The sequence below is a fragment of the Glycine max genome, chromosome 3 (assembly GCF_000004515.6).
Source record: "Glycine max cultivar Williams 82 chromosome 3, Glycine_max_v4.0, whole genome shotgun sequence".
Lineage (NCBI taxonomy): Eukaryota > Viridiplantae > Streptophyta > Magnoliopsida > Fabales > Fabaceae > Glycine > Glycine max.
The window spans coordinates 4,443,117-4,468,715 of NC_016090.4; the positions used below are offsets into that span (position 1 = coordinate 4,443,117).

General features: G+C 31.2%; 1 protein-coding gene and 1 pseudogene across 2 annotated transcripts; one reads left to right on the plus strand and one right to left on the minus strand.

Moving 5' to 3' along the window:
* The first annotated feature begins 8,567 nt into the window (after nucleotides 1–8,567).
* On the plus strand, nucleotides 8,568–16,879 carry LOC100778833 (B3 domain-containing transcription repressor VAL2). 2 transcript variants are annotated; one of them, XM_006576383.4, is made up of 13 exons: nucleotides 8,568–8,933; nucleotides 9,044–9,181; nucleotides 10,263–10,344; nucleotides 10,483–10,584; nucleotides 10,974–11,614; nucleotides 11,752–11,848; nucleotides 11,984–12,158; nucleotides 12,665–12,741; nucleotides 12,813–13,238; nucleotides 14,154–14,203; nucleotides 14,378–14,491; nucleotides 14,581–14,648; nucleotides 15,818–16,879. In XM_006576383.4, exons 2-13 carry the CDS (start codon nucleotides 9,069–9,071, stop codon nucleotides 16,588–16,590), a joined length of 2,718 nt encoding a protein of 905 aa, XP_006576446.1. In that variant the 5' UTR covers nucleotides 8,568–8,933; nucleotides 9,044–9,068; the 3' UTR covers nucleotides 16,591–16,879. The 2 variants fall into 2 exon arrangements, with proteins under 2 accessions (XP_006576446.1, XP_006576447.1); XM_006576384.4 differs by having other exon boundaries at nucleotides 12,921–13,238.
* Nucleotides 16,880–17,392: 513 nt separating this feature from the next.
* LOC100779357 (receptor-like cytoplasmic kinase 176) lies at nucleotides 17,393–21,512 on the minus strand (annotated as a pseudogene).
* Nucleotides 21,513–25,599: the final 4,087 nt, after the last annotated feature.

The following is a 25,599-nucleotide window of genomic DNA, read 5'->3' on the forward strand; positions in this document are numbered from 1 at the left end:
TATATATATATATATATATATATATATATATATATATATATATATATATATATATATATATATATATATATATATTACTTAAAATTATTTATGAAAAGTAAATTTAATTAAATATAATATTCAGTAACTATTCAAGTATATATAAATATAATTATCAACTTGTATAACAGAGATATACTTTTAGCTTTTTTTTAGAAAATATTACTATTAGCTTTAAAATGATTTATATATATGTGATATTTTAAATTACATTTTTTGGTGAAATATTTTAAATTACTTTGTATCACAATTATTATATATCTTAAATATTTATTTTTTTTGAAAAAAATAGAAATAAAATTAAAACTTAAGATCGAGATCAATCCAGTCTGATTAAATAATATTTAAATTTTAAACTACATCAATTGAACAATGAATTAAGAAAACCAAAAATTGTATCAGATGATATTTCTCTTCTTCATAACCAATCTAATCTACTCCATAAACTCCTCTTAATTAGACGATTATTAGGAAAGTGAAAAGAAAAATATAAAAAATTAAAAAAATAAATAATTCGACTTTGTAAAAGTCATAACCACATTTTTTATCATCCTTCTCTTCTCCGTTCCCTCATTGTTACACCTGACACATTTCTTTAACATGTTGCCTTATTTTTTAATCAATATGAACATGATATATCGTCTCTTTATTTTCTGATCATGCAATTGCATTAATTTATTTTCTGTTCTTATAAGGATTGGTTCCACATTATTATTATGTCATGCACTTCATCATGGTACGTTGCACTAATATTAATGATCGTTCTACAAATCTTTGTTGTACCCCTTAAATTTCATTGACTTCTGTCTTTTTTTTTTCCTGGTGGAAATTAATTAATTAACATTGGTTTTTGAAGTGCTTGTTAATTTTCTTAAGCTCATCAAAATATTCATAGAAATTTTATAATATTTCCTACATAATCTCGTAAAAAAATTGTTTTGCATAAATTAACTTAATTTGTATTGTGTTTTTCCCGATTCAATAGCATATGAGAGTACAAAGCCGTATTAAAAAAAAACTAAACAGTGTTATTAGTAAAGTGGAAAATATGTATTTAAATATTATAAAATAATTAATTAAGAAAATAGTTAACGAATGAATAGTATAATTAATTGCTTAAAATCACCTATAAAAATGATATTATTAATATTATTGTATTTAACTTATATATTATAATTTTAGTTATTTAGGCTTAGGTATACCTATAAACACTATTATTAATATTATAGGTATAGTGGTTTAATAAACACTATTAATGTGTGACATGGGATTGAATCAAACTATAACATTTTATGAATGTTTTCATCATTTTAGTCTACATCACTTTGAAAAACTAAAATTCTACCATTATGCAATAAAAAAAAACTAAAATGACATGATTATAAAACTCCCTAGGACTAAAATCAAACAAGTCAAATTAAAAATCAAATAAGATGCCAAATTAATCACTATCTCAGTTTAATGCCAATACCATATCAATCAATGCCGCCAACTATCAAAAGGATTAAAATCTCACACTTATAATATTCAGGAGACTCAATTAATTAGAGAATAAAATTATATTATAATGATACATGAGAAAATAAGTATAATTAAGTCAAAGTTTTACACATAAAAACTTAATAAAAATCATAAGTTTATTATAAAAAAAATCATTATTTCATGTATATGTCTCCTGGTAGAAAAAGTCTTACTCAAAATTTTATCTAGTGTTTATTTTTTTTAATGTATCAGCGTTGAATATAAGAAGTATGTACATTTTTTTTATTTAGTATCACCATATGCAATTAGGATCTTAGGTTCCCAATAATATTCTAATGTATATTCATAAACTTTGATTATTTGAATTAATTTTCAATTAGAAGTGAGACTTAATTATACTTAAAATTTATTATTTCTTTTAAAAAAATGTATTTTACAAAAATCAAACTCAAATTCTAATCCATAAACTTAACTTATATTATCAAATGACTTATGTTATTAATTCTACCTGCATATTATGCTTTAAGGTTGCAAATAATACAATCATGCGAGAAAGAAAAATAAATAAATTTATTGACGATCAATAGAAATTAGATAGTATCAACAAGATAAATATGCTAAGAAAATAGAAATATAATTTTTATTGATATGAAACAGTATATCATCTTCTATAACATCATTTCATGATTATTGATGATAAAATATTAAAACTGAATCACAACTAAAAAAATAAAATATATATATATATATATATATATATATATATATATATATAAATTTAGATCAATTATAAGTTAAATTTAAATCATATTTAATTTCTATCATTAATGGATTATAACAAAATAAAATGTCTTTTGATTATCATAATCATTATAAGGATGTTGAAGATAACACTTTCGGCCATCGCCAATTTGAACAAGATCAACCGATAAAATCCGCGAGATATTTTTGGTTGCGTATTACATAATCCATACGTAATGTTAGGTCATGCGCAAATAGTAAACTGTATTCGAATACTATCTCTGTGTATTTTTAAATTTATCTTAAGTTAAAAAAATTTATGTTAAGTTAAAATAAGATACAACCAAAATTAACATACTAGTTTGCAAATTTATTTTGATAAATAAATATATCATAAGATAATGTACAAATATTTAAACATCATAATATTTAAATAATAAAAGATAGATTTAAATGTATTTTATATTTTAAATCCAGGCACAGCAATCACGCGTGCGATTGGCACTAACTCAGATGGAGATGGCTCTGTCATTGTCTTTTACCTGTCGACTCGACGTGATTCCTTTACTTTTGCGTCACCCTCGTCATCACACAACACACTCACGTCATAATAACTTCTACTTACTCAACTGAAAAACGTGCTTCCAACTAAAAAAAAAACCATAATACTAGTAATTAAGTTTTCCAACCAAACACATTAGTTGAAACTCTGTTAAAAGAAAATATTAGTTGAAGCTTCTAAGGTTTAAGTAACAGTTATAACTGTCAAAGCTTTTAATACTAATATAAAAATGATTTTCCGTATTACTACTATTATGTAAATATTTTTTAAAATTGCTATGTTATTTGTGTTTAATTTGTAGACGCACTTAATGTAAAATGTTTTTCCGTACTATTATCCAAATATTAAATTTTAATTGCTTTGTTATTTGAGTTTATTGTAAAATATTTTTATGTTTTGTACAAAATCATTTTATCGCTAGATTATAATAATTATTAAGATGATGATGTGATAAATTTCCTCTAAAAAATTGATGTTATAAAATAATTAAACCCTATTGAATATTTCTATCAAAATATTTTACAATAATGAGCATTGATTAAACTTATGATGTATATTATTACACGTATAAAAAAATTGGCGTATTATTATGTATGTGATAATCATACAATTAGAAATTTATTATCGAAATATAAAAAAACTAAAAAAATATATTTATTGATTAACATAACATATGTTTGAATTAATTTTATACAAAAAAGTTAGTAGCTGATTTATTATTAAATAAAAATCATTTTATTTTATCACATGTATAAATTAAATTATTTATAACAAGGATTTTTACTTTTCATTTTAGTTTCACAAGTACAACCTGTAAAAATAATAATTAAATGTTTTATTACACAACTTATGTAAAAAGCATAGATTTTGGAGGAAAAGTATTATAACTACATGATTTTACTAGCATATATTGCAATTTATATTGTAATATTCTTGTTATCTGCGTTTACAGTGTAATATAAATATAGATATAGTACGGATACAGATAAAAGATAAAGATGAATATTATTTATACTTCAATGTTCGGAAGGTTAACCAATATTTAATTGGGTCCACATAGAAATCGAAATTGGACGCATGGACGAAAAAGGACAAACCTCTTGACGGGAGAATACGTGCTCCTACGTTGTGGCTAACAAAGGATACTATAGTAAATTCATCAAAATAACTGTATCTAAGTGGCGCATTTTCCGGTGCTAGCGGTCGCATTTTCCATTATACGCTATATTTCTGCGTATTTATCTGTTCTTTTGGATATTTTAATTTGGGTACTTTTTTTGATGAATTTTTTAATATGGGTACTGATAACGTTCAACCTAAAATACCAAAATAGGGTGCATCAAAACATTAAAAAGAAGAAATTTGAAAGAAAAAAAAATACTACTATAAAGTGATACGATAGAGAATGAGAAAATTACTTTAATGCTTTTGATAATTAATATTTTAACTCGTGTATAATTTATAGGTATTTTTCACATTTTATTAATATTTAAAAAATTTTAAAATAAATACTAAAGATTTTATTTTATAAAATAAATAGCATTCAAAAGATAAGGAAATTTATTAATTATTTGTTTATTATATATTGTTTAAAAAAAGGTCATGTGAATAGTATCATCAAGAAAAAAATCAAGCTTTTATCATGTTAAGAAATTCTTTTATTACTTACATACAGTTTAAAAATTAAAAAAGTATATAAAGATAAAAAAATGTATTAATAAAAAATTAGAATTAATTAATAACTTTCTATTTGATTTTTTCAAAAATAAAAATAAAATAAAGAGTGAGAAAAATATATATTACTATTTATTATTATGAAAGTCGATCATATTCAAATGTTTGATGTTCAATATATATAAAGTAAACAAAACTGTGTTCTCATTTTTTAAGTCATATTTTTTAAAACTTCTGTTAAAAAAAGTCATGTTTCAATATATATAATAGAATTTATTTTATTTAAAGAGAAGAGCTTGAAATGAACAAGTGACAGATATTTATAATTTTAAATAAAGAAACTAGTGAACATGTTTTTTTAAAATATTAATAATTTTATATTTAAAAATAAAATACCAACCCTTCCTTTCTCGTATGCGACATTTTAATGATATAAATTAGGCTGTATACGACATACGGAACTTTTTTATTTTTAATTAAATAAATTATACTATTTGTCTTAGAATCCTATTTTTAAAATAAATTTTTTAAAATAAATTTATTAATTGTTTAATTTTCTAACAGTTAGTTATTTAATAAGAAAATCTATCTCTTAGTTAATTATAAAGGATACAGGGTTTTTTCTGTCCCTAAATTTTTTGTAAAGTTCATTTTTAGTTTCGAAACAAATTTTTTTTTAGCTTTTTACCCCTTTTATTTTTTTATTAACAATTTTAGTCTCAATTATCAAGTATCACCCATAACCGATGAAATAACAATTATGTGTGACTTTCATTGTTATTAATTAACCTAGTGTAATAATTACTTATGAAATTTTATTTTTTGAAAAATTATATTTTTAATCTTTTATCAATTAGTCTAATATCACTAATTACTTTAACAACACACAGGACTAAAAATATAATTTATAAAAAAATTACACATATTTTTCTATATCAAAATCATCAATAAGGTGACAAGTTATGTAACTAACAATGTAAATGTCAAGTTGTCAATTTTTTTAAGATAAAATTGAATATTATTAAGAGGATACGAAATATATAACCATGTAATAGAGACATCATATTATAGACTAGCAAAGACTTACTATCCTACCAAGAATGCAAAATTATACAAAATCTTTAAGACATTCCATAGAACAAGAATAGTTGTTGGCAAAAGAAATACCACTAAAATAAACCCCTTACACCTAAACTAGGTCCACTAAAATGACATTGTGAAAATTGTTCCTCTACAACCATATACACCAGCATGTAGCATACCAAATTATATACCAAAATTGAACATAATGTTGTTGCATCTGATTGTGTTGAGCCCGACAAAATGCCAACCATTGATACATACATATCCATACCTGGTAAGAAAAGTGATTTTGGAAGATCAAGTGATTCGTGGTCTCCACAAATTGTAAGCACAACACAACTAGTACCATCGTTTGCAACTCCTATGTGAGGTAAAGCCACCTCAATTAGCAACCAATCTCGTAAGAGCCTCCTTAAAAAGACATGTTGCAAAGGGACACACTTCCAAAAATTCTTCGATAGAAATCCTAGGAAATCTTTGTTTACTATTACATCAAGAGTAAAATAGCATATGCAGTTGCTACTGAGAATTGTTGAGAGCCACCATGACTCTATACCCAAGAATCTTGATTGTCCTTGGCCAAGGTAACACCAAACAAAGTTTGCATCAGCTAGTCATTCAATTCTTCCTCCCAACAGAACAACCTACATCTCCATTTCCAACAACACTGCCATCCAAATGATGTCCATACACCCATATCCACCATTACGTTATCTTGTGTAAGATAGATGTGATAAAGATGACGGAAAAAAAGTCATTAAACAAGTACCACTTAACCATTTATCTTTCCAAAACAAGATCCTTAAGCCATTTCCTACACTTTGAGTAACTAAATTAAGAAACCAACAATCATTTGTCTAAACTCATAACATCCTTCCACTCATTAGATGTATTTCTGACTGAATTATTACTACTAGAATTTGAATTCAATCTCTCATATTTAAAACAAAGCAAATTATACCATATTGCATCTTTATCAGACAAAATTTTCCACCTCCATTAAACTAGAAGACTAATATTAAACAACTTCAAATTTTTCACTCTAAAACCACCTTTTAACTTAGGGAGACTTGCTGCTTCCCAATTAACCCAACATATCTTCTTTGTCTCCAAAAAACCACTTCACGTACACGATCTTTGTAATTTTATCTACATGTTCAAAGTTCAAACCTCATTTGAGGCACAGAATTTCGTGCTCCTTCTCTCCTTCTCCCTCCACTCATCTTCTTCTACCTTCAAACTCTTATCTATGACTTTCTATAATGGTGAACTTGTTCTTGACTCATCTTCTCCTTAAAGTGACGTCTCCAATCATCTTTCTTCTTCTCCATTTCGCTACCATTGATCTTAAAGAAACAAAGGACTCCATTGATAGGAAGATCCAAGGCCTACAAGCTCCACATGGAGCTACATCGTGTCTTTGGGGCTTTATAACAAGAGAAATAATATAAAGGAAAACATAACAACATCGAATTCAACAAAGTAAGCCTCCCCCTAAAGACAAATAACGCCTTTTCCACTGAAACAACTTTTTCTTAAATAAGCTAAAAGTTGGATCATATGTGGCAGCTTACTCAGGATTAGCACCAATGACTATTCCAAGGAATATAAAAGGCAACGTTGCAGTTGAACAATGAAGAAATGTTGATGCCATAACCATAAAATTATCATGCTCATTAACACCATATATTTTGCTTTTAAGAGAGTTTACCTTCTGTACTTGCCAAAAATTGGAGCCAGACTAACATCAGAGTTGTCCGTCGTTAGTGTGGGTACTCTAGTGATCTTCGTGGTGGTGAATCTATCAATATCCTCTGCCTGAGGAATGGAGAGGGAGTAAAAGGTTAAGTTAAAGTGAATATAGAACCTGATTATTTATAGTGATTGGTGAAAATCCTAGGGTGTTGCCTGAGAGGTTGTTGCAACATCATAACAACCTCATTAGTCAGGTGTAACCGCATTGCAACAACTTTGTAACTATCTTGACAGCCAGATACTCGAGTATCGAAATATCATAATGACCTAACTACTTAGCCATGTGGCGCTAAGGTTGGCCTTCTGGAGAACATCTGTGTTCATGGTCTAGGGCTGACCAAGATGGAGGGCTAATAAGGACTACTCAATGTTGCATCACTCGCCACGTCACTCGTGAACCCTGGACAGTACACCTTCAAACCAGAGACAAGCTCAAAGATCCGTTGAATGGCTTTAATAGCCCACAAGTTGTCCCAATATGCCTCACCAAACATCATCAAATCATTTGTGTATTGCATTAAAGAAAAGGAAATAAAGTCATAAACTTCAAAGCCTTTAACCCCCACCTGCCTCCACAAATTTACTAACTAAGTCATTCAATCCCTTAACCATTATAAGGGACAAAAAGACACCAAAGAATCACCTTGTTCAGACCGCTTTCATCCAGAAACTCCATTATTAGACTACCATTGACCAAAATAGACATACAACTTAAGCAAGTTGCTTTAATCCACTTTCTCCAAGCACTATCAAATTCAAGACAGTCTAACATGTAATCAAATAATTTATCATTAACAGAGTCACGCCATCAATTAATGCTACGACTTAAAAAAGAAAACTAAAATTTTTAACAAAGAATAATATAAGGACAAAAAAATGCTAATTTTTTTGTCTAAGGACTAAAACATAATTTAACTATCTAAAAAATTATTCTCATTTAAGAATGTAAGAAAATTTTATTCTTATTCATAATTTAACATTTAAAATATTTATATTTTCACACATTAAATATCAACAAATTTTATTCATACATTACTATCTAAAAAATGTTAACATGTATTTAATATTTAATTAATACTAAACATTATCTAGCCAAAAAAGAAACAAGATAAAATAATGAGTAACAATACAACCACAATGATATTGCTAATAATAAAAGCTACAAAAAGAATAATAATAATGATGATAAATTAAAAATTAAAAAAGAGGGAGCAAGTGGGGGAGTTGGCCGAGTCTTGAAGTATAATCATCGTGCATGCATTTTGGTGCTGTCTTTCTTCTTTCTTATATTCTGCATGCACACGCCTCCTCTCTCTCTCTCTCTCTTTCTCTCAGTTTCACCCCTCTCTTCTCTCTCTCTCTCTCCGGTTACCGCCGTCCATTCAAATCTCTCTCCGGTTTCTCTCCGTTCAGATTCCGACAATCTTCCGATCACACTTCATTATTCCTCTCCACAACGCGCGAATGCGAATCCCAAACCTCACCCCTCGCGGCACCTCCTCCGCTTAAAAATTAACTTCCGGTGACCGGAACTTCCCCTCGTGAACTTCCGGCGACCGGAGGAACCACTCGAGCTTCGCTCTCCCGCTTAATTTCGGTACGGGCGCTTCTCCGCAGCCGGATTTTACATCCGGCGTCGCGCGAGTCGGTGAGGTGACAGTTAGGGTTTTTCGTTCTGATTTTTCTGATTTTTTTTTTTTTTTGCAGAGTCTGTGTGGAATTGGAGTTGAAAATGGAGTCAAGGAGCTGCATGAACGTGGCGTGCGCCACCTCGACGACGATTCGGTGGCGCAAAGGCTGGGCCCTGCGATCCGGCGAATTCGCCGATCTCTGCGATAAGTGCGGGTAATGATGCTCTAGATTTCGAATCGATGAGCGTGTGTTGAAATTGACGCGTGAGTTTGATACGTGGATGCACGGAACACAACAGTTGATTAGAACTTTGGAGTAATTTTGTGATTTGTTGCTTTGTTATTGTTAATTATTTGCTGTTTTGGGGTTTTTTTTAATGTTTTTACTTTGAAGTATTTAATTTAGTTATTTCTTAATCTAAGTTTTGGCTTGTGGATACCTTTTTTTCCTTCCAATTTTCTAAAGTTAGTGTAGTGGCTTTTTTTGCTGATTTTTTTTTTTTTTTGCTGAATTTCAGTGTAGTGGCGTTTACACGCTTTTATGTTTTTTTTTATTATTTATTTTTTAAATTGTGTGGTAAGTAGTGGAAGACTTGAAGTTGTCGTAGGTAAAATTGGGTCGCCGAATTTTAATTGTGGCTGCTGACCAGAGACCACAATTTAAAACGTTGTTTATGACATGTGTTTTTATATGGCATGCGTTTATTTTTTTTTACACAATTTTATATGGCATGTGTTTATAATTTACAGTATTAATTTTCCTTACTTTTTTTTAATAAATGACAAAAAAGAAATACTTGTGATAAAATGGGAACAGAGATTAAAAGAAAAGAAAAGAAAAAACATAGTAGTTGTATAGTAACCAGTTTGTCCGATTGTAAAGCTTGTGTGAGATATAGTGGAACAAAAATTTAATCTGGCTGGATTTCTATTGTCAAAATCATGTTGAATTTGAACGGTGCGTAATATCATTATTCATTCTGTTTGGGAAACATGGAATGAGTTTGGGATGGTATCATATGATAATTCCATAATAAATTATTGAAATTAATATATATGCTTACACTAATTTGTCTTCTGACAAAGTTTTCAAGCATGCACTGGATGAAAAGATGATTAAAAGTTGCTCTTACAATTTTCGTTTTCAAACTCAAGTTCTGTATAAGATGTAAACAATTTAGAATATGTATTGACTTGGATCAATAAGTCTGCAAACCTTCTTTATTTGAATGAAAATGGGCATTACCAAGAGATTCATGCTCAGATTCTTAATCCTGATTTTTTCTCTGTTGTAGTTCTGCTTATGAGCAATCAACGTATTGTGATATGTTTCACTCAAATGATTCTGGTTGGAGAGAATGCACATCATGTGACAAGGTAGAGTTAAAAAATATATACGTATTTTGGTACACTGGTAGAGTATATAGAAGACTAGCATAACTCTTTTTACCCCAATTTTGGTATTTCCATGTTCTATGTTAAGCTTAATGATCCTATATGTTTTATTATCTGCAGCGTCTCCATTGTGGATGCATTGCTTCTATGTCTCAGCTTGAATTATTAGATACTGGTGGTGTAAGCTGTATAAGCTGTGCAAGGAATTCAGGACTGCAACCTGTAAATTTACTTTACCATTTTATTTAAATAATCATTTATGTTCACTGCTATGCAAACACATGAAAATATTGTTTCCTTTATTGATTATCACAATTCCCTCAAATAGATCAATATTTATGATGTTAGATAGCAGGTCTTAATTTTCAGGTTAAACTGAATCTTGTATCTTCATAAGGTTGATAAGTTAATTGTTAATTAGCATGTAGAGGTAAATTGAGTGTTCTAGGATCTAGGTAACAATAAAAAACTTTCTTATGCAAGCTCTGCAATTCAAATCTGTGCTCCCATAAATAGGTTGTTTGCTTCTTACATATTTGATTATTTGCGTTGATAATTGAATTTTCAAGTCTAGCTGTATGTTCCCATAATTGACAATGATAATTTGACAGATTGCAAACAATGAAAAGCCTAATGGATCCGGGACATCAAAAGTACAAAATGTCAGTACACAGCAGCAGTACACATCTCTGGCTAACCAATTAACTGTGAGGGGTATGCAAGTAGGGCATTATGCAGAGAATGATGGGCTTCGGTGCTGGTTCAAACCTCATAATGTTGAAACAGATGGGCCTTCTGCAGAAATGAAACCAGAAATTTTACCTTCAGTTGGAGAACTTGGAAACACTTTGATATCACAATTTCATTGTGAGTCTAATGGATCATCTAAGGCTTCCAAAGCAGAGAACTGTAAGGCAGAAACAGAAATGCGAGATATATATGAATCATTGGCACAGACAAATTTGAGTATGACCCTTGCTGCTCCTTTAGGAAATTCAAATCCCTTTCATAGTGCTGTTGTTGATGAAAGGGAACAAAGTAAAACATCTCCACTTTTATTGGGGTCAAGGTCTCGTCATCTTTTACCTAAGCCCCCTAGGTCAACTATTGGGACAAGCTTAGAAGCAAATGCTGGCATGGTATCCCAGATTCGTGTGGCAAGACCACCTGCTGAAGGACGGGGAAGGAATCAATTGCTTCCACGTTATTGGCCTAGGATTACCGATCAAGAGTTGCAACAAATATCAGGAGAGTATCCAGCGTTGTAATTAGTTCTATAAATTATTATTAATCACTGGCAGGATACTTACACAGGTTAATAAACTTATTATTATTTTGATAGCTACTCTTTACCTTAGTATTTCCTTAACCATTCATGATATGTTCAAGTTCAAATTCTACGATTGTGCCACTCTTTGAAAAGATGCTTAGTGCAAGTGATGCTGGTCGAATTGGTCGCTTGGTTTTACCAAAAGCATGTGCTGAAGTAATTTATCCTAACTCATCTGTTGAACTGGCCTTTACTGTTGTCATTTTATATTAACTAACAATTCTAGTAAAAGTTATTTTTCTTGACGAGTCTGGTAATTTGTTAAAACTGAAAGACGAGAGCATTGTGCAGGCATATTTCCCTCCAATCTCTCAACCAGAGGGCCTTCCTTTACGAATCCAAGATGTGAAAGGAAAAGAATGGATGTTTCAGTTTAGATTTTGGCCAAATAATAACAGCAGGATGTATGTTTTAGAAGGTGTAACCCCCTGCATTCAGTCTATGCAATTGCAAGCTGGAGATACTGGTATGTTTTACTGAGGATCCCTTAATTTATTAAACTACTCATTCTTAGAATAGATAAACCACATGTACACTTTCATTTTCTAAGAGTATATCAACTACTACATGTCTTTTACAAAAACATGTGTTAAGTGTTACCTAATCAATATCATTTTCTAAAAATCTGCTAATTTTTCACTGTGTTAACTAATCAGTCAGCATACCTAGAAGACATTATGTTTTAAGATACCAACTGCAATGGTTTTCCTAATGTATTTTCCTTTCTTTTCTTCTGAGAATATTTACAAAGTTTACTTCACTGATGTTTTTTTACTGTTCCTTGGACAAAATGTTGCTCAGGTTTTTGGATATATATTTGATTGGTTTCTCTTCATTGAGAAGCAATTGATTTCTGTACCATTTTAAGTTTCAATTGCAAGTTTGCAACATGTGTTTTCTTCTAATTTTTTTTAGTTCGTCTTCAAATTTGGTTACAAATATGGTTTTACTTTTTTTCTTAAATTTCTGCAGTAACATTTAGCCGTATGGACCCTGAGGGGAAACTTATAATGGGGTTTAGAAAGGCAACAAATTCTACTGCAGTACAGGTAACAATCAGTTTTAGTTCATATAGCAAACTCAAACTTTTAGAATTGATATTTAATCACCTATTAAGCAGGAAACACTACCATCTAATATGCCCAATGGTTCTCATTCAAGTGAAACTTCCTATTCTGGTGTTTATGAGAATCTACCTATATTAAGTGGTTACTCTGGCCTTCTTCAGTCACAAAAGGGATGTTCAGAAACCCACCTAAATGCGCTGTCTAAGAAATGGAACTCAGCTGGTGGTGACATGAATTGGCATAGCATTGACATGCCTGAAAGCAGAAAAAGAGATGGGTTGCCATTGCCACCTGTGATGGTTCCCGAGAAGAAAAGAACTCGGAATATTGGGTCAAAAAGTAAGAGGTTGCTTATCGATAGCCAGGATGCGCTGGAGCTGAAACTTACTTGGGAAGAGGCTCAAGATTTGCTCCGTCCTCCTCCAACTGTTAAGCCAAGCATTGTCATGATTGAGGATCATGTATTTGAAGAATATGAAGTAAGTAAACAATTTAGAAGGAGCTGTAATTTTATGAAATTCACCCATTCTATTAGTGGTAGGTTAAATTGATATTTTTGGTGTCTGTTTAACTCAGACACCAACTTTGACCCAAATAAATATGTATGAACCTTTCATTCTAATAAGTTCTTAATGCATTCATCTTACCCTAAACTTCTTCTATCTAAATCTAAAGACAAAAATCTGACTTCTAATTTCTAAAAGGTTGGAACTTCTCAGATATGGGTAGTTCAGCATACATCAGTAGTTGACCTTTCCTGATATTTGCAATTTCTGTAATTTATTGAAACAGCCATCTAGTTTGAACTTTTTTAAATACCCGTCTAGTTTCAGGTTATATAGTCTTTGCATTTAGGGCATGCATTTGTAGGGGGGGGGGGGGGGGGGGGGGAACTAGTACATGGGTAGGGGATTCCCTTGTAATTTTTGGAACAAGAAGGGAAGAAGGGCATGGGTTTCTCGAAACTCAGGTTAGGTGAGTGATGTCATTTATATTTTTTAAAGGATCTTTCTTACAAGTGTCTTAAGGACACTGGTTAACAAACAATAAACACACTTTATCAAATTCTTTCAACTACTTATAGTAAATATATATTTTTTAATATAATAAAAAATTTGTTATTCATCAAATGTTTTCTTGTTTTTGTTTTCTTTCCTAAGGGAGCTCTTTAGCATTCTCCTTTATAAAAATAAAAAAATGAATTTTGCTTTCATCGGTTATGTCAAGGCACAAGACACTAACCAATATTAGGGCTAGTGTCTAAGCTTCACAAATGTCTTAATACATAAATATTTAAAGTTAAGTCTCCACTAAGTCTAGGTAAATAACATTAAATTTATTATATTACCTGTTTAAGGTTATGCACAGGAATTGACTTATTTCAATTCATACAGGAACCTCCTGTCTTTGGAAAGAGGAGTATATTCGTAGTTCGATCAACTGGGTAAGATGAGTATTGTACATTAGAGTTTTCTTCTTTTTATTTCTTGTGTCAAGTTTTCCCTCTTTTACCATCCTCTTATTTTCTATTTAACCTTATGAATTCTTTTACAAGTTATAGCAATGCATAAATTTATATATTTTGATTATTTCAATTTGGAGTGCGATGGGATCTCAGGGTAAATGAGCAGTGGATGCAGTGTGATAGTTGCTCAAAATGGCGGAAGTTGCCTGTTGATGCACTTATTCCCCCAAAGTGGACATGTGTGGAGAATTTATGGGATCAGAGCAGGTGAGCAGTAGACTTTCTAGTGCAATACTATTAATACCAATAGTTTTTTCTTAGTTAAGACCTTTATGCTTCTGCATTGCTGTCAACAGGTGTTCATGTGCTGCTCCCAATGAATTGAACCCAAGGGAACTGGATAATCTTCTGAGGCTGAATAAAGGTATTTCTCCATTTCTTGTGTTCATTATGCTTTAGAGTTACTGCTGATCAATACATAATAGTAGAAAATGGTTTCATGTGCAAAATTTTACATTATGAAGCTATGCTTTTCTGGAAGTATTTACCTTTTCATATTTACTAATTGTACTGAAATATATGGCTGACTTCCCAAGCATTTACTTAGACTTTCTTTTGACCCACAAATTTATATTTGTAACTTAATATAGATGTAGACTGGAACTCTCAAAAGAGTTTCCCATTTAAATTTGGATCAGATGCTGTTGTTGATGTACGGTTTATAATTGAAGAGTATCTCTATTAAGCCGTTGCCATGTTCCAAGCTTTGTCTTTCGATTTTTTCCCTTTTTGTCTGTCTATAAAAGGAAAACACACACACAACACATGCAGCGAGAGAGAGAGAGCTGAAAAACACAAAAGCTTCTTTAGTATCTTGTTTAGATACTTGGTCTAGTTCTAGTCCAAACTAACAACTGTTTTCTTGATTGGACACCAAACACGAAAGTTTCAATTGACCATATAACTTTCTATACTCAATCATTGAAAGCACATAGAATGGGAATAAAAAACAATTGAGCAATGAGGATACAAGACATAGTATATTTGAAGATCCCCATAATTTGTATAGATTCCCATAACCTGTATGGCAACAAAAAAATAACTTAAATATTAAAACATGCTCAGCATGGTTAAAAAGATTGAAGTATTGAATTCTTATGCATTTTATAGTTCTATTTTTCAATGGTGGGCATACCAGTCCTAACTGACGAGCGTACTAAGGATTTTACATAATGACTTTAAAATTCCAGGTAATAACCCTTTAAAATTCTTAACTCTTGAGCCTCCAATTGAAAAAACCGACTTTATGTGCCAGTAAGAGGACAAAATGAGCTAGACAATAATGATTAGTTGTATGGAGGAGCTACCACACTGTTGGTTGTATTAATGAGTTTTGTCTTGCTACTGTCTTTATGCTTACTCTAATTAATCAAATTATTCATTCAAGAAACTGACAAATCTGCACTCCCAAATTACGCTGCATTAACAAAGACGGTGATTCTGTGACTTTTATGAATGCATGGTAACATGTTTTTCTTGTAAACAAATTCTTGATGACATCAAATATACTTGAAATTCTTTATTTTGGAATAGAATTCAAGAAACAAAGACTGGCAGCAAGCCAGAGACTGGCCCTGGAACGGGAATCTTCAGGACTGGATGCTTTGGCAAATGCAGCAATACTGGGAGATGATGCAAGTGACTCTGGCAGAACACCAGTTGTTACCACCACAAAACATCCTCGGCATAGACCTGGGTGCTCTTGCATTGTCTGTATCCAGCCACCAAGTGGGAAGGGCAAACACAAACCTACATGCACCTGCAATGTGTGCATGACAGTTAAACGTCGGTTTAAAACCCTGATGATGCGAAAGAAGAAGCGGCAATCCGAACGTGAAGCAGAGATTGCTCAGAGAAATCAGTTATCATGGCGGACGAAAGATGAATCAGAAGTAGATAGCACCTCTCGCCATTTAACTCCAGTTGACGGTTTGGAGAATGAAGTAAGGGTGCAAAATGAATTAGATTCAAGGAGTCCAGACGATGCGGTGGCTGAAGCTGCCAAGGGACAATTAGACTTGAATTGCCAACCTGATCGAGAAGATGTGCAAGCTGGGCCGAACAGCTTGAGCATGACGAGTCTTCTTGAAGAAGCAAATCTCCCGCTGGAGACCTACCTGAAGCAAAATGGCCTTACTAGCTTGATAACAGAGCAGCAAACAAATTCAGCTTCAAATGTGCAGGCACAGACAACCAATGATAGTGAGGTGAAACACAATGAGGATTGCGGAACCGCTTCGGTTATTCATGCGCAGGAAAGCAGCCCTGAAGAGAACAGTGGGCAAGATAAAGAGCAAAACAATTAACTCATGAAATCTTGCCAGTTACATTTTCTTTTTTCCTTTTTTTTTTTACTCCGAAATCATTTTACAAGAATCCTTGCTTAAGTTATAAAATTATAAGAGGTTCATTTGTATGTGTATATATATTTTCTGTTGTTGTCTGTGTCTTGTGGTTGTGAAATTTCCCCCCAAAACTCAATAACATATATACGCCAAAGCTTGTGTTTTAGGGTTGTAAACTAGTGAGGCAAGGAGTTGAAGGAAAGCACCACCTTGCTGTGTTATAATACATCTGGTTTTGTTTCTCTGGTAAGTGTGGTGAGTCTGAATAAGCATTGTTTGTCTTGTTTGTTATATGGAGAAAGGGAGAGTACACCTAATTTCGTTTCTTAGTTTGAAAAGCCATTATTTGGCTTTGCCGTTTTAATAGGAAAATGCTCTTTTGCATGAAAAGCATTTCACTGATGTTGTACGGAATTAATGTGACTGGTTGATGTATGTAATAGTTGTGTGATTTCTTGAAAGCTACTTTTTATTACTATACTATATTGTTATTGCCATGAGTTGCACCGGTTTGATTTTTATTTCATATATCAAGATCATTCAAAATGAAATTGTATAAAAAAATAAATTTTAAGAACCTCAAAAAAAAGTAAAAGATATAAGAATCAAATCATATTTTGAATCGTTTAATAGTACAGAAATGTAAATTAAAATTTATAATTTAACTACTGTTATAGTTTAATTATTATTGGAATAGTGTTGAGAGGAGAAAGGAGCAAAGTATTTGTGACCGTGTAAATTTTTATATCAATGAGTTAATTAATTGGACCCAGTATAACAAACCTTTGCATTATCTACAAAAGAACATCGTCTCATGGAGATATATGTCAAGGTGGAAGAACCATACATTTATCTACTATACACTTGTGTTGAATCACCCCAAAAATGATAATAACAACAAACAAATACATAAGAACAAAACATTATAGACAGTCCATATCCTTCAACACTAGCTCTCGGACACCTTGAGGATGATGACTTCCTGCTTTCCGGTCCACCAAGCTCCTCCATGAGAAAGTGGAGGAACAAGCGCGAAGAGGAAGATGCAGTGTGGGCACACCACCAGACCTGGTAGACCATCTTGGAGATGAAACAGATGGTCTTGCTACTACTGAGGGAGAGAAACTCAACCTAGGTGGTACATGACATATGATACCATTAAGACTTGGAGATCTTGACATTTCTTTTGCTGGCTCTTGCAGTGGGAACCAACAAGAGTACTTCATATCTTGCACCGTTTTGAGATTTTCAACAATGGTTCTCATGGTGGGTCTTTCTGATGGCTCCTTTTGGAGGCATCTTTGTGCAATGTCAGCCATCGTTCTTGCCGCTTTGGGAGGAAAGTGACCTTTAAGTTGAGGATCCATGATCAGTGACAGTCGAAAATCATCGGCCAGGAAAGGCCGGCTCCACTTGACTAAGTTCCTCTCTTCCTTGGGGTGATGGCTATCAAGATTCTTTCTGCCAGTAAGTAGTTCCAAAAGAACAATTCCAAAACTCCATACATTGCTTTTTGGAGTAAGAATTCCTTTTTCCAATGTCTCCACTGACAGGTTTCCAACAGCCTGTACAATAACAAATTCATGAACAGAACGAATAAGAACAAAACTTATGGAATACTTATACATGTAAAATAAGAAGATTCAAAGGTAGAAAATAATTGATGAATAATTTATAATAACACACAGCACTTTTGAGTAAATGAACTTACACATGAACTGCTCGAAATCTCTTCCTCAGGAATACGTCCAGCACAACCATATCCAGAAAGCTTTGCATTGAAATCTTTTTCAATCTGTATGTTGGCTGCTGAAAATTCATTATACATTGCCTACAATCAATTGATAGAGGTCCATCAGCAAGGATAGAAATGTACAACCTAAATTAATATTTAATGTACTAAAGGAACATAGAAAAATATCTTCTCATCACATAATTGTTAAGTCCATATCGAGAAATACTAATACACAATAACTCCAGTCCAATGGCATTCAATGAGGTGATTGAGGTCTAATAACCACATGGAAAGAAGGGGTAAAAAGTGCAGACAAGACCACAAAAGGTTGCTTCAGTTTTGAACATATTTGACATACATTTTTACGCCAATCATTATACATTGCCTACAATCATTACCTGGAAAGGCCCTTCTTCATGCAAGAAAGTAAGACCTTGTGCAGCACATATGGCAATTTTCATTCGTGAGTTCCAATCAATTGAAGGGCTATCAGATCTCCCAAACAACTGCCGGTCCAAGCTTCCATGGCATAGCCTCTCATAAACCAACATCCTTGGTTCAGAACCATCACGTGCATGAAATCCTAGCAATTTACAGAGGTTTGGATGTTGCACAGATGCAAGGGTATTAACATCATTTATGAATTCCTTCAATCCCTGCAAGAGACATCACATACACGTAGACCATGTCAGAAAGTTCTCAGCTGCTTTCAGACTTTTGTCTAGGGAGAAAAATCATAAACCTCTCAATGCAAGGCTAACAATATTCATATTTACGCTTGAAACAGTAGCAATGCAATGCTTAACAATTTTCATCATTTGATTCCAAAGTGGTTTGAAATTTGAAAACATTAAAATGTGCATTGAGAAGTAAAAGAGGAAGGATATAGCAAGAAGAACAAGGTTTAGAAGCTTCTGCTAAATAGTAAGTTGGATGACACCAGTTGACAAACCTAAACTCTTTGATGCCTATCTTAAAATGGTTTTCAAAAGGCATAACAATCTTCCATCAAGAAGTACATGAAACATTGAATTCTAGCTATTTTAAGATAAGAAGACATCACTTCTCTATATTTAGTAATATAAGCATCGGCAATTCAGATGACCAGTCATCATTTAATAGGCATGAGGATAGCAAGAGATGAAAGTAAAAAAGCAGAATGAAGAAAAGTACCTGAGTTGATGAATGAAGGCGAGTGACGGTGGCTTCAAACTTCTTTGCACTTGAAGCATCATCACCAAATGAAGCACTATATATGGTAGAAGAAAGACGTTCTGACATGCATCGATCTGAAGAGAAGTTGTGGCAAGCAGCAGCAATTTCTTCATATGTAAAGTTTCTAATCAACCCAGTAGGCGGAAGAGGCAAAGGTCCAGGAGCACTAGCTGTCCCTGATTTAAAGCTGCCAATAGCCTTCAATACACCACCACTACCACCCTGAGGAGAAGGAAGAGGCAAAGGTTGCGGAATAGATGAACATTGCTCCTTCATCAATCCAACTCGGTGTCTCAACTCTTCTTGTTCCTCATAATCAACCGAGGCCAAAGCATCTTGTTCTGTTACTTCAGGAGCTAGTCCAGAAGCATACAGAGAAACACTAGCTATCCCTGACTTAAAGCTTCCATTAGCGTTCAATGCACCACCACCCTGACGTGATGGAAGAGGTAAAGGTTGCGGACTAGACGAGCGCTGCTCCATCAGCGATCCCACATGGTATCTTGATTCTTCTTGTTCCTCAAACTCAACCGTGGTAAGAGTATCTTGGTTGGCTACATCAAGAGCTGAAGGAGCAGATAATGCCCGGGTTCTGTTATTGGTAACTTGATTAATAGGCTGAAAAGATTTCACTCTATTCCTAAAACTAGGAGGTGCAGACTGCAGCGAATGAGGATGAGTTTGAGGTTCTGGTAGCACTGTTGGTGCATGCTCCTTGTGGCTGACATATGTTGAGTATCGGATTTTATTGATCTTTTTCTTCTTGTATTTCAAGACAGTGAAACACCCCATCTTGTGTACAGAATTCAGTTGTTGAATAGAATTGCTTTTGCTGCACGAAAATAAAAAGGCCTAAACAAAATTAGTAGGACCATAATATTATCATGGGTTTTCCACATAAAAAGCTACCCAAAATTTCAAAAATAGATCCAAGAAGAAATACGAATGCGGATTGAGGGAAAAAAAATCTATAACCAATTTTTTATTTATTTGTTAAAATTAGATTTTCTATTGACCACAAGATTAACAACTTAAAACAACAAATGAATACAATCAGAGCAATCTCCCATTTCCCCTCATTTTCATTTCCATAACTCTTTTCATTCCTCTCACCACTCTCATTCCTTGCTCCCAGATATCCTTATCACTGGTCAAATATTCACCATTGGACTGCAAATTAAATGCAAAATTAAAACATCAGACATTATAAGAATTTATGAACTGGTCCCCTAACAAAGCTCTTGTCCACACACTTGTGTCCATCACATTCCCAAAATCAGAACAATAAATTACTTGGTTTTTCCATGTCATTAGCCAATCTTCACAATAAATGTAACAAATTTCCTTTATCATTGCTCACTCATTCAGCTGCATAAAAAGCACTCCAGATCCATCAAATGAAACAAATTTTACATAAACCTACTCATTTCATTTAGTTTCATAAAATTCAAATCAATTTTCTACACCCTGAAACTTCAACCCCACAAGGAATCACCAAAACAACCCCCCACCCCAATAAAACAAAAAAAAAAGGCAAAGTTTTTATGATTCAATTAAAAAAAAAAAGTAAAACTGCTAATGAGTCAAACTACAATCAAGCCAAGATTTTTAAGATTAAAATGGAAAAAGTGACCTACCAATAAACTTTAAAACACAAAAGGGTTCAAATCATATTGAATATAATAAACCCAAAGGATGAAACTTTAACATACCTATGAGGGTAGGAGCTCATTTAACTCAGAGTGAATGTAAAATGGCTATACCATGTGGTTCTGCTTCGACCACGAAGAAGCCCTTAACCCTTATGAAGTCAAAGAAATTGAGCAGAATGAAAAAGGCTGAGTGGTGGGAAGTGATGCTTCTTTGAAAATGAAGAGAATGTGTGTGGAAATTTGGACTGGTAAAAACAGAGAATTGGTCTCAAACGGGTTGGAAAATCAACACAAGTGGTCAAAATGAAATGATTTGATTCTAGGAAGAAAAAAAAAATAATTTTTAATTTTTTAATTTAGAATTTTTTTCTTCTAAACATAGTATTAATATTGGTACGAAATAATTTTTATCCACGATAAATGGAGACATAAAGCACAAGGTAAAAATAAAAAAAAAAAAAATCGACTTTTTTTTTCCCTTTTTGCCAACATATGGGATCAACTTAATGAAAAATATATTTTTATGCACGACAATTGATAAATAAGAGAATAGATCCTCTCCGGAGTTAAGAAACAATTGCATGATAGTGCGGTTCCTCCAACAATTCATATTTATCAAAGTTTACTAAAAAAGTTGCCTACCATTAATCATTAATTGCACTTTGTGCAGTTCAATTTTAAACTGCTCCATTGACAAGAGAGGTAAATTTTGTTTATGTAAAGAAAATTATTTAGACATACTAATCAGTATTGTTAACTAATCACAAATTATTTTATATAGAATTTTTAAAGTAATTATTAAAAAAAACTAAAATTTTATTTATATGAAAATTCTAGATTAAATGACAGTTGTAAAAAACATGTTTTAGTTAAATTCTTGAGGAGTTTAGTTTTTAGATTATTAATGTTACAACTATTTACACTGTGAATTTATTAGAAATTTGTAAGTAATTATTATAAAAGTGTATACTTTTTCAATTAGAGGTATTGATTATTATTTTATCCGTACGTCATTATATATCTTGATTACATAATTATATAAGTATACCCGCCATTAATTTTATTTAAAAATAATTAAACATTATATAAAAAAAGTTAATTAAACATTCATATATACTTACACAATCAAAACTGATTATTTTTAATTTTAATTTTTATGCACTATAATTTAAATTTTACACTAATGATTAATTGAAATTATCATTGATATAATTTTCAATAAACTTATTAATTTCTGTAGAAAAAAATAAAAACTTATTAATTTTTTATACATAACATTTTTTTATTGGATCAAATATCATGACTATCATTCAATACATTCAGTCAGAAATTAAACTCAGCTCGTGATTAAGAAAAGACCAAACACAAATTCTTTTATTAAATAAATTATTTAGCCACATAAAAAGAGAAATCTTGGAAGAACCATATAGATTGTATGGATAATAGTTTATATTAGATTTTAATACATAAATTATTATTTTTTCTGGCGTTGGGCGTGACTGCTCGTCAAAGCCGTTTTCAACATTCCACGAATAGAGTTGTCTTCCACATTGCTTCCTTTGAATTTTGACTTATTCCTTTCTTTTGTGGTAAGTTTGAACGTGAAGAATGAACAGATTAAAAAAATGAATCGTTTTAGATTTTCTTCTATATATTTTTCAGTTGAATAAGACATTTAATCTCCACATTAATTGTACAAACGTTGGATAAAAGATTTTTTATGTAAGGATAAAAGATGTTTAATTAATCAAAGTTGGGATTAAGTAATTAAACTAATATTAATAGAATATGGATTTAGTTGGAATACACAAGGCTTTTTAAACTATTATCCCATCATGAATTATATATAACTAAATAATCTTAATTTTATAATAATTAATTTAATAGTAACAATATCTAGGATAATTTCTCATTAATTAAGTAATTATTAAAAAAATTTACTAACTGTTTAACAAAATTAATCTCGTAGAATCAATGTTATTTATAACAAAATTAATTTAGCGTTTTTATGATTTCTCCTAGAATCAATGCTATTTATAACAAACAGCAAATAGGTTTTCAACGAATTAGTGAATTACTCTTTTACTTTTATGTAAAACTAAAAAACAATAAACCATGGGAAAAAAAATCATCATACACACTTATGTGTGGAAAATAATCATTGTACACCTAAGATAGTGTGTATACATGCACCTAAGAAGAAAAGAGGATACGAAGAGAAGGAAAAATGTGATAAAAATAATTATTAATGTAATGAAAAATAAACAAAAAATAAAATAAGATGTATTGAAACTTAAAAGCTATAGAGGTTAAAATTATATATAGATTTTTTTAGAATTAAAATTACACACATATATATAAAGAGACATTGTATGTACCATAAATAAATTTATAAGTAAAGTATTTCAGTTATCCTTCTATCATCTCTTTATTGAGGCTTTCTTACTAAAATAGAGTAATTTTTTTTCAAATTTATCAAACGAGATAAATTTTGAAAAAATATTCATTTAAGAATAAATACTAAATTAAATCACGACTGTGTATACAGAAGTCATAAATATATTTACTACTTCTAAAAACCAATAGATGAAAATAGGGGAAAGTGAAAGAATGATTTACACTAATCTAAGTGTTTTTTTTTTCCTGAACTAAACATTTTTTTCTTTTCTCTGTTTACACTAACCTTAAAGTGTGGGTGTGTGTTTTTTTTTAAAAAAAAAAGAGTTTAGTGTAAAAAGAAAATAAATATAAAAGTGGTGTGAAAAATATGAACAAAATACAATTTTTTTTTTTTTACTTCACAATGCTCCATTTCCGACGAAGTGCACTGGCTCAACTAGACAACTCAGTCAAAGTTTGAAATAGAACATGATTCCAATGACAGACTCATAAAGTTAACTTGATCTTTGACTTGAAAGTTGAAACCATGTACATGTCTATGCAGGCTACCGCATAATGCTATTTATTTTAAATGCCAATTCAATATGAAATTATAATAATTGAATTTTTTTTAAAAGATAAATTATTTCATGAATATATTAATAAATTATTTTAAATGCTATTTATTAACTATTTTTATACTGATATTATATATGGGAAATATGTTTTTATCTCTTAATTTTTGGTGATTTTCATTTTTATTTCATAATCAAATTTTTGACCGATTTGTTTGCGTATTTTTATTTAAGTATCACAGTTAAGTAGTGACATAATAATCATATATATCCTATTAATTTAACATGATAATCAATTTTTTGATAAATCATGATTTTAGTCTCTCATGTTTTTATTAAATTCACTTTTGATTTTCAATAACTTTTTTGATTAATTTTATTTTCTCAACTAATATTTTGATTGATCTAATCCCTTAACTAATATATCCATCTTAGTTCCTCAACTTTTGTCTCTTATTGGTTATTATCTTTCTTATCAAGTATAATCATTAAGTGATGATATATGACAACTACATGACTTGCTAATTGCTATACTACTAGTATAGTATAATAATCATATGATAAAATATTGTTAATCCAAGATATTTTTTTATGGTTCTAAGGTGTTACAATTTTTTTTGATGGTATAAAACTACTAAGAATTTTGGTTTGAAATTTTGAAGAAAAAAAACAAGAAAAATCAACAAACCAAAAAGAATGATATACCCAAATCAACAGCCCACAAAACCAAAATCCAAAGCACAAAATCAACAACTCATGGTAAACAAATTACTTGTTGTCCCCTCTTTCAGGGTGCCATCGTCGCCCTATGTCCGCACTCTGTGTATGGTGTTGCCTAGGAGCAAAAAGGTTTACGGAATCAGGATTGAAATAGAGGGGTTTAACATTGGTTTAGGAAGTGAGGTTGGGAATTGGGGTTCTAAAGGGTCCAAAGACTAGGGTTTAGAAAAGTTCGTAAGTTGCATGTCCTACTTTTTTCTCTTTTGTATTCTTGTTAATTTTGCTCCCATGAACCATTTTTTAGTAGTTTTACGCAGTCTGAAAATTTGTAGCACCTTAGAATCATCAAAAAAGATCTTTAAGCAGAAATATTTAACCACTATATTATGCTAGTGGTCAACATGGTAAATCACACAGCCTTCTCATCCTTTTTACCAAACTAAAAACAATAAAATTTACTCTTTTTACTAATGCCCTCGAGGCCTTATTTGTATATATATCCAAATTACCTTAATTTGCTTTCTGTCGTCTTTTCTTCAATCAGTGTTATACCAATTACTCCACATATACTATCATAATAGAGAAACATAAGAAGTAGATAGAATTATGTTTCAAATAATTTTGCAAATCTTTTTGAAAGATCAAGTATCGTTTATTAATATGACGATGCAAATACGATTTTAAAGACAAACTG

Coding starts and splice junctions, on each gene's coding strand:
- LOC100778833 (XM_006576383.4), top strand. CDS start 9,069: ATGGAGTCAAGGAGCTGCATGAACGTGGCGTGCGCCACCTCGACGACG. Junction 11,615..11,751: donor TTGCAACAAATATCAGGAGA/GTATCCAGCGTT, acceptor GATATGTTCAAG/TTCAAATTCTACGATTGTGC. Junction 14,204..14,377: donor TTCGTAGTTCGATCAACTGG/GTAAGATGAGTA, acceptor ATGGGATCTCAG/GGTAAATGAGCAGTGGATGC.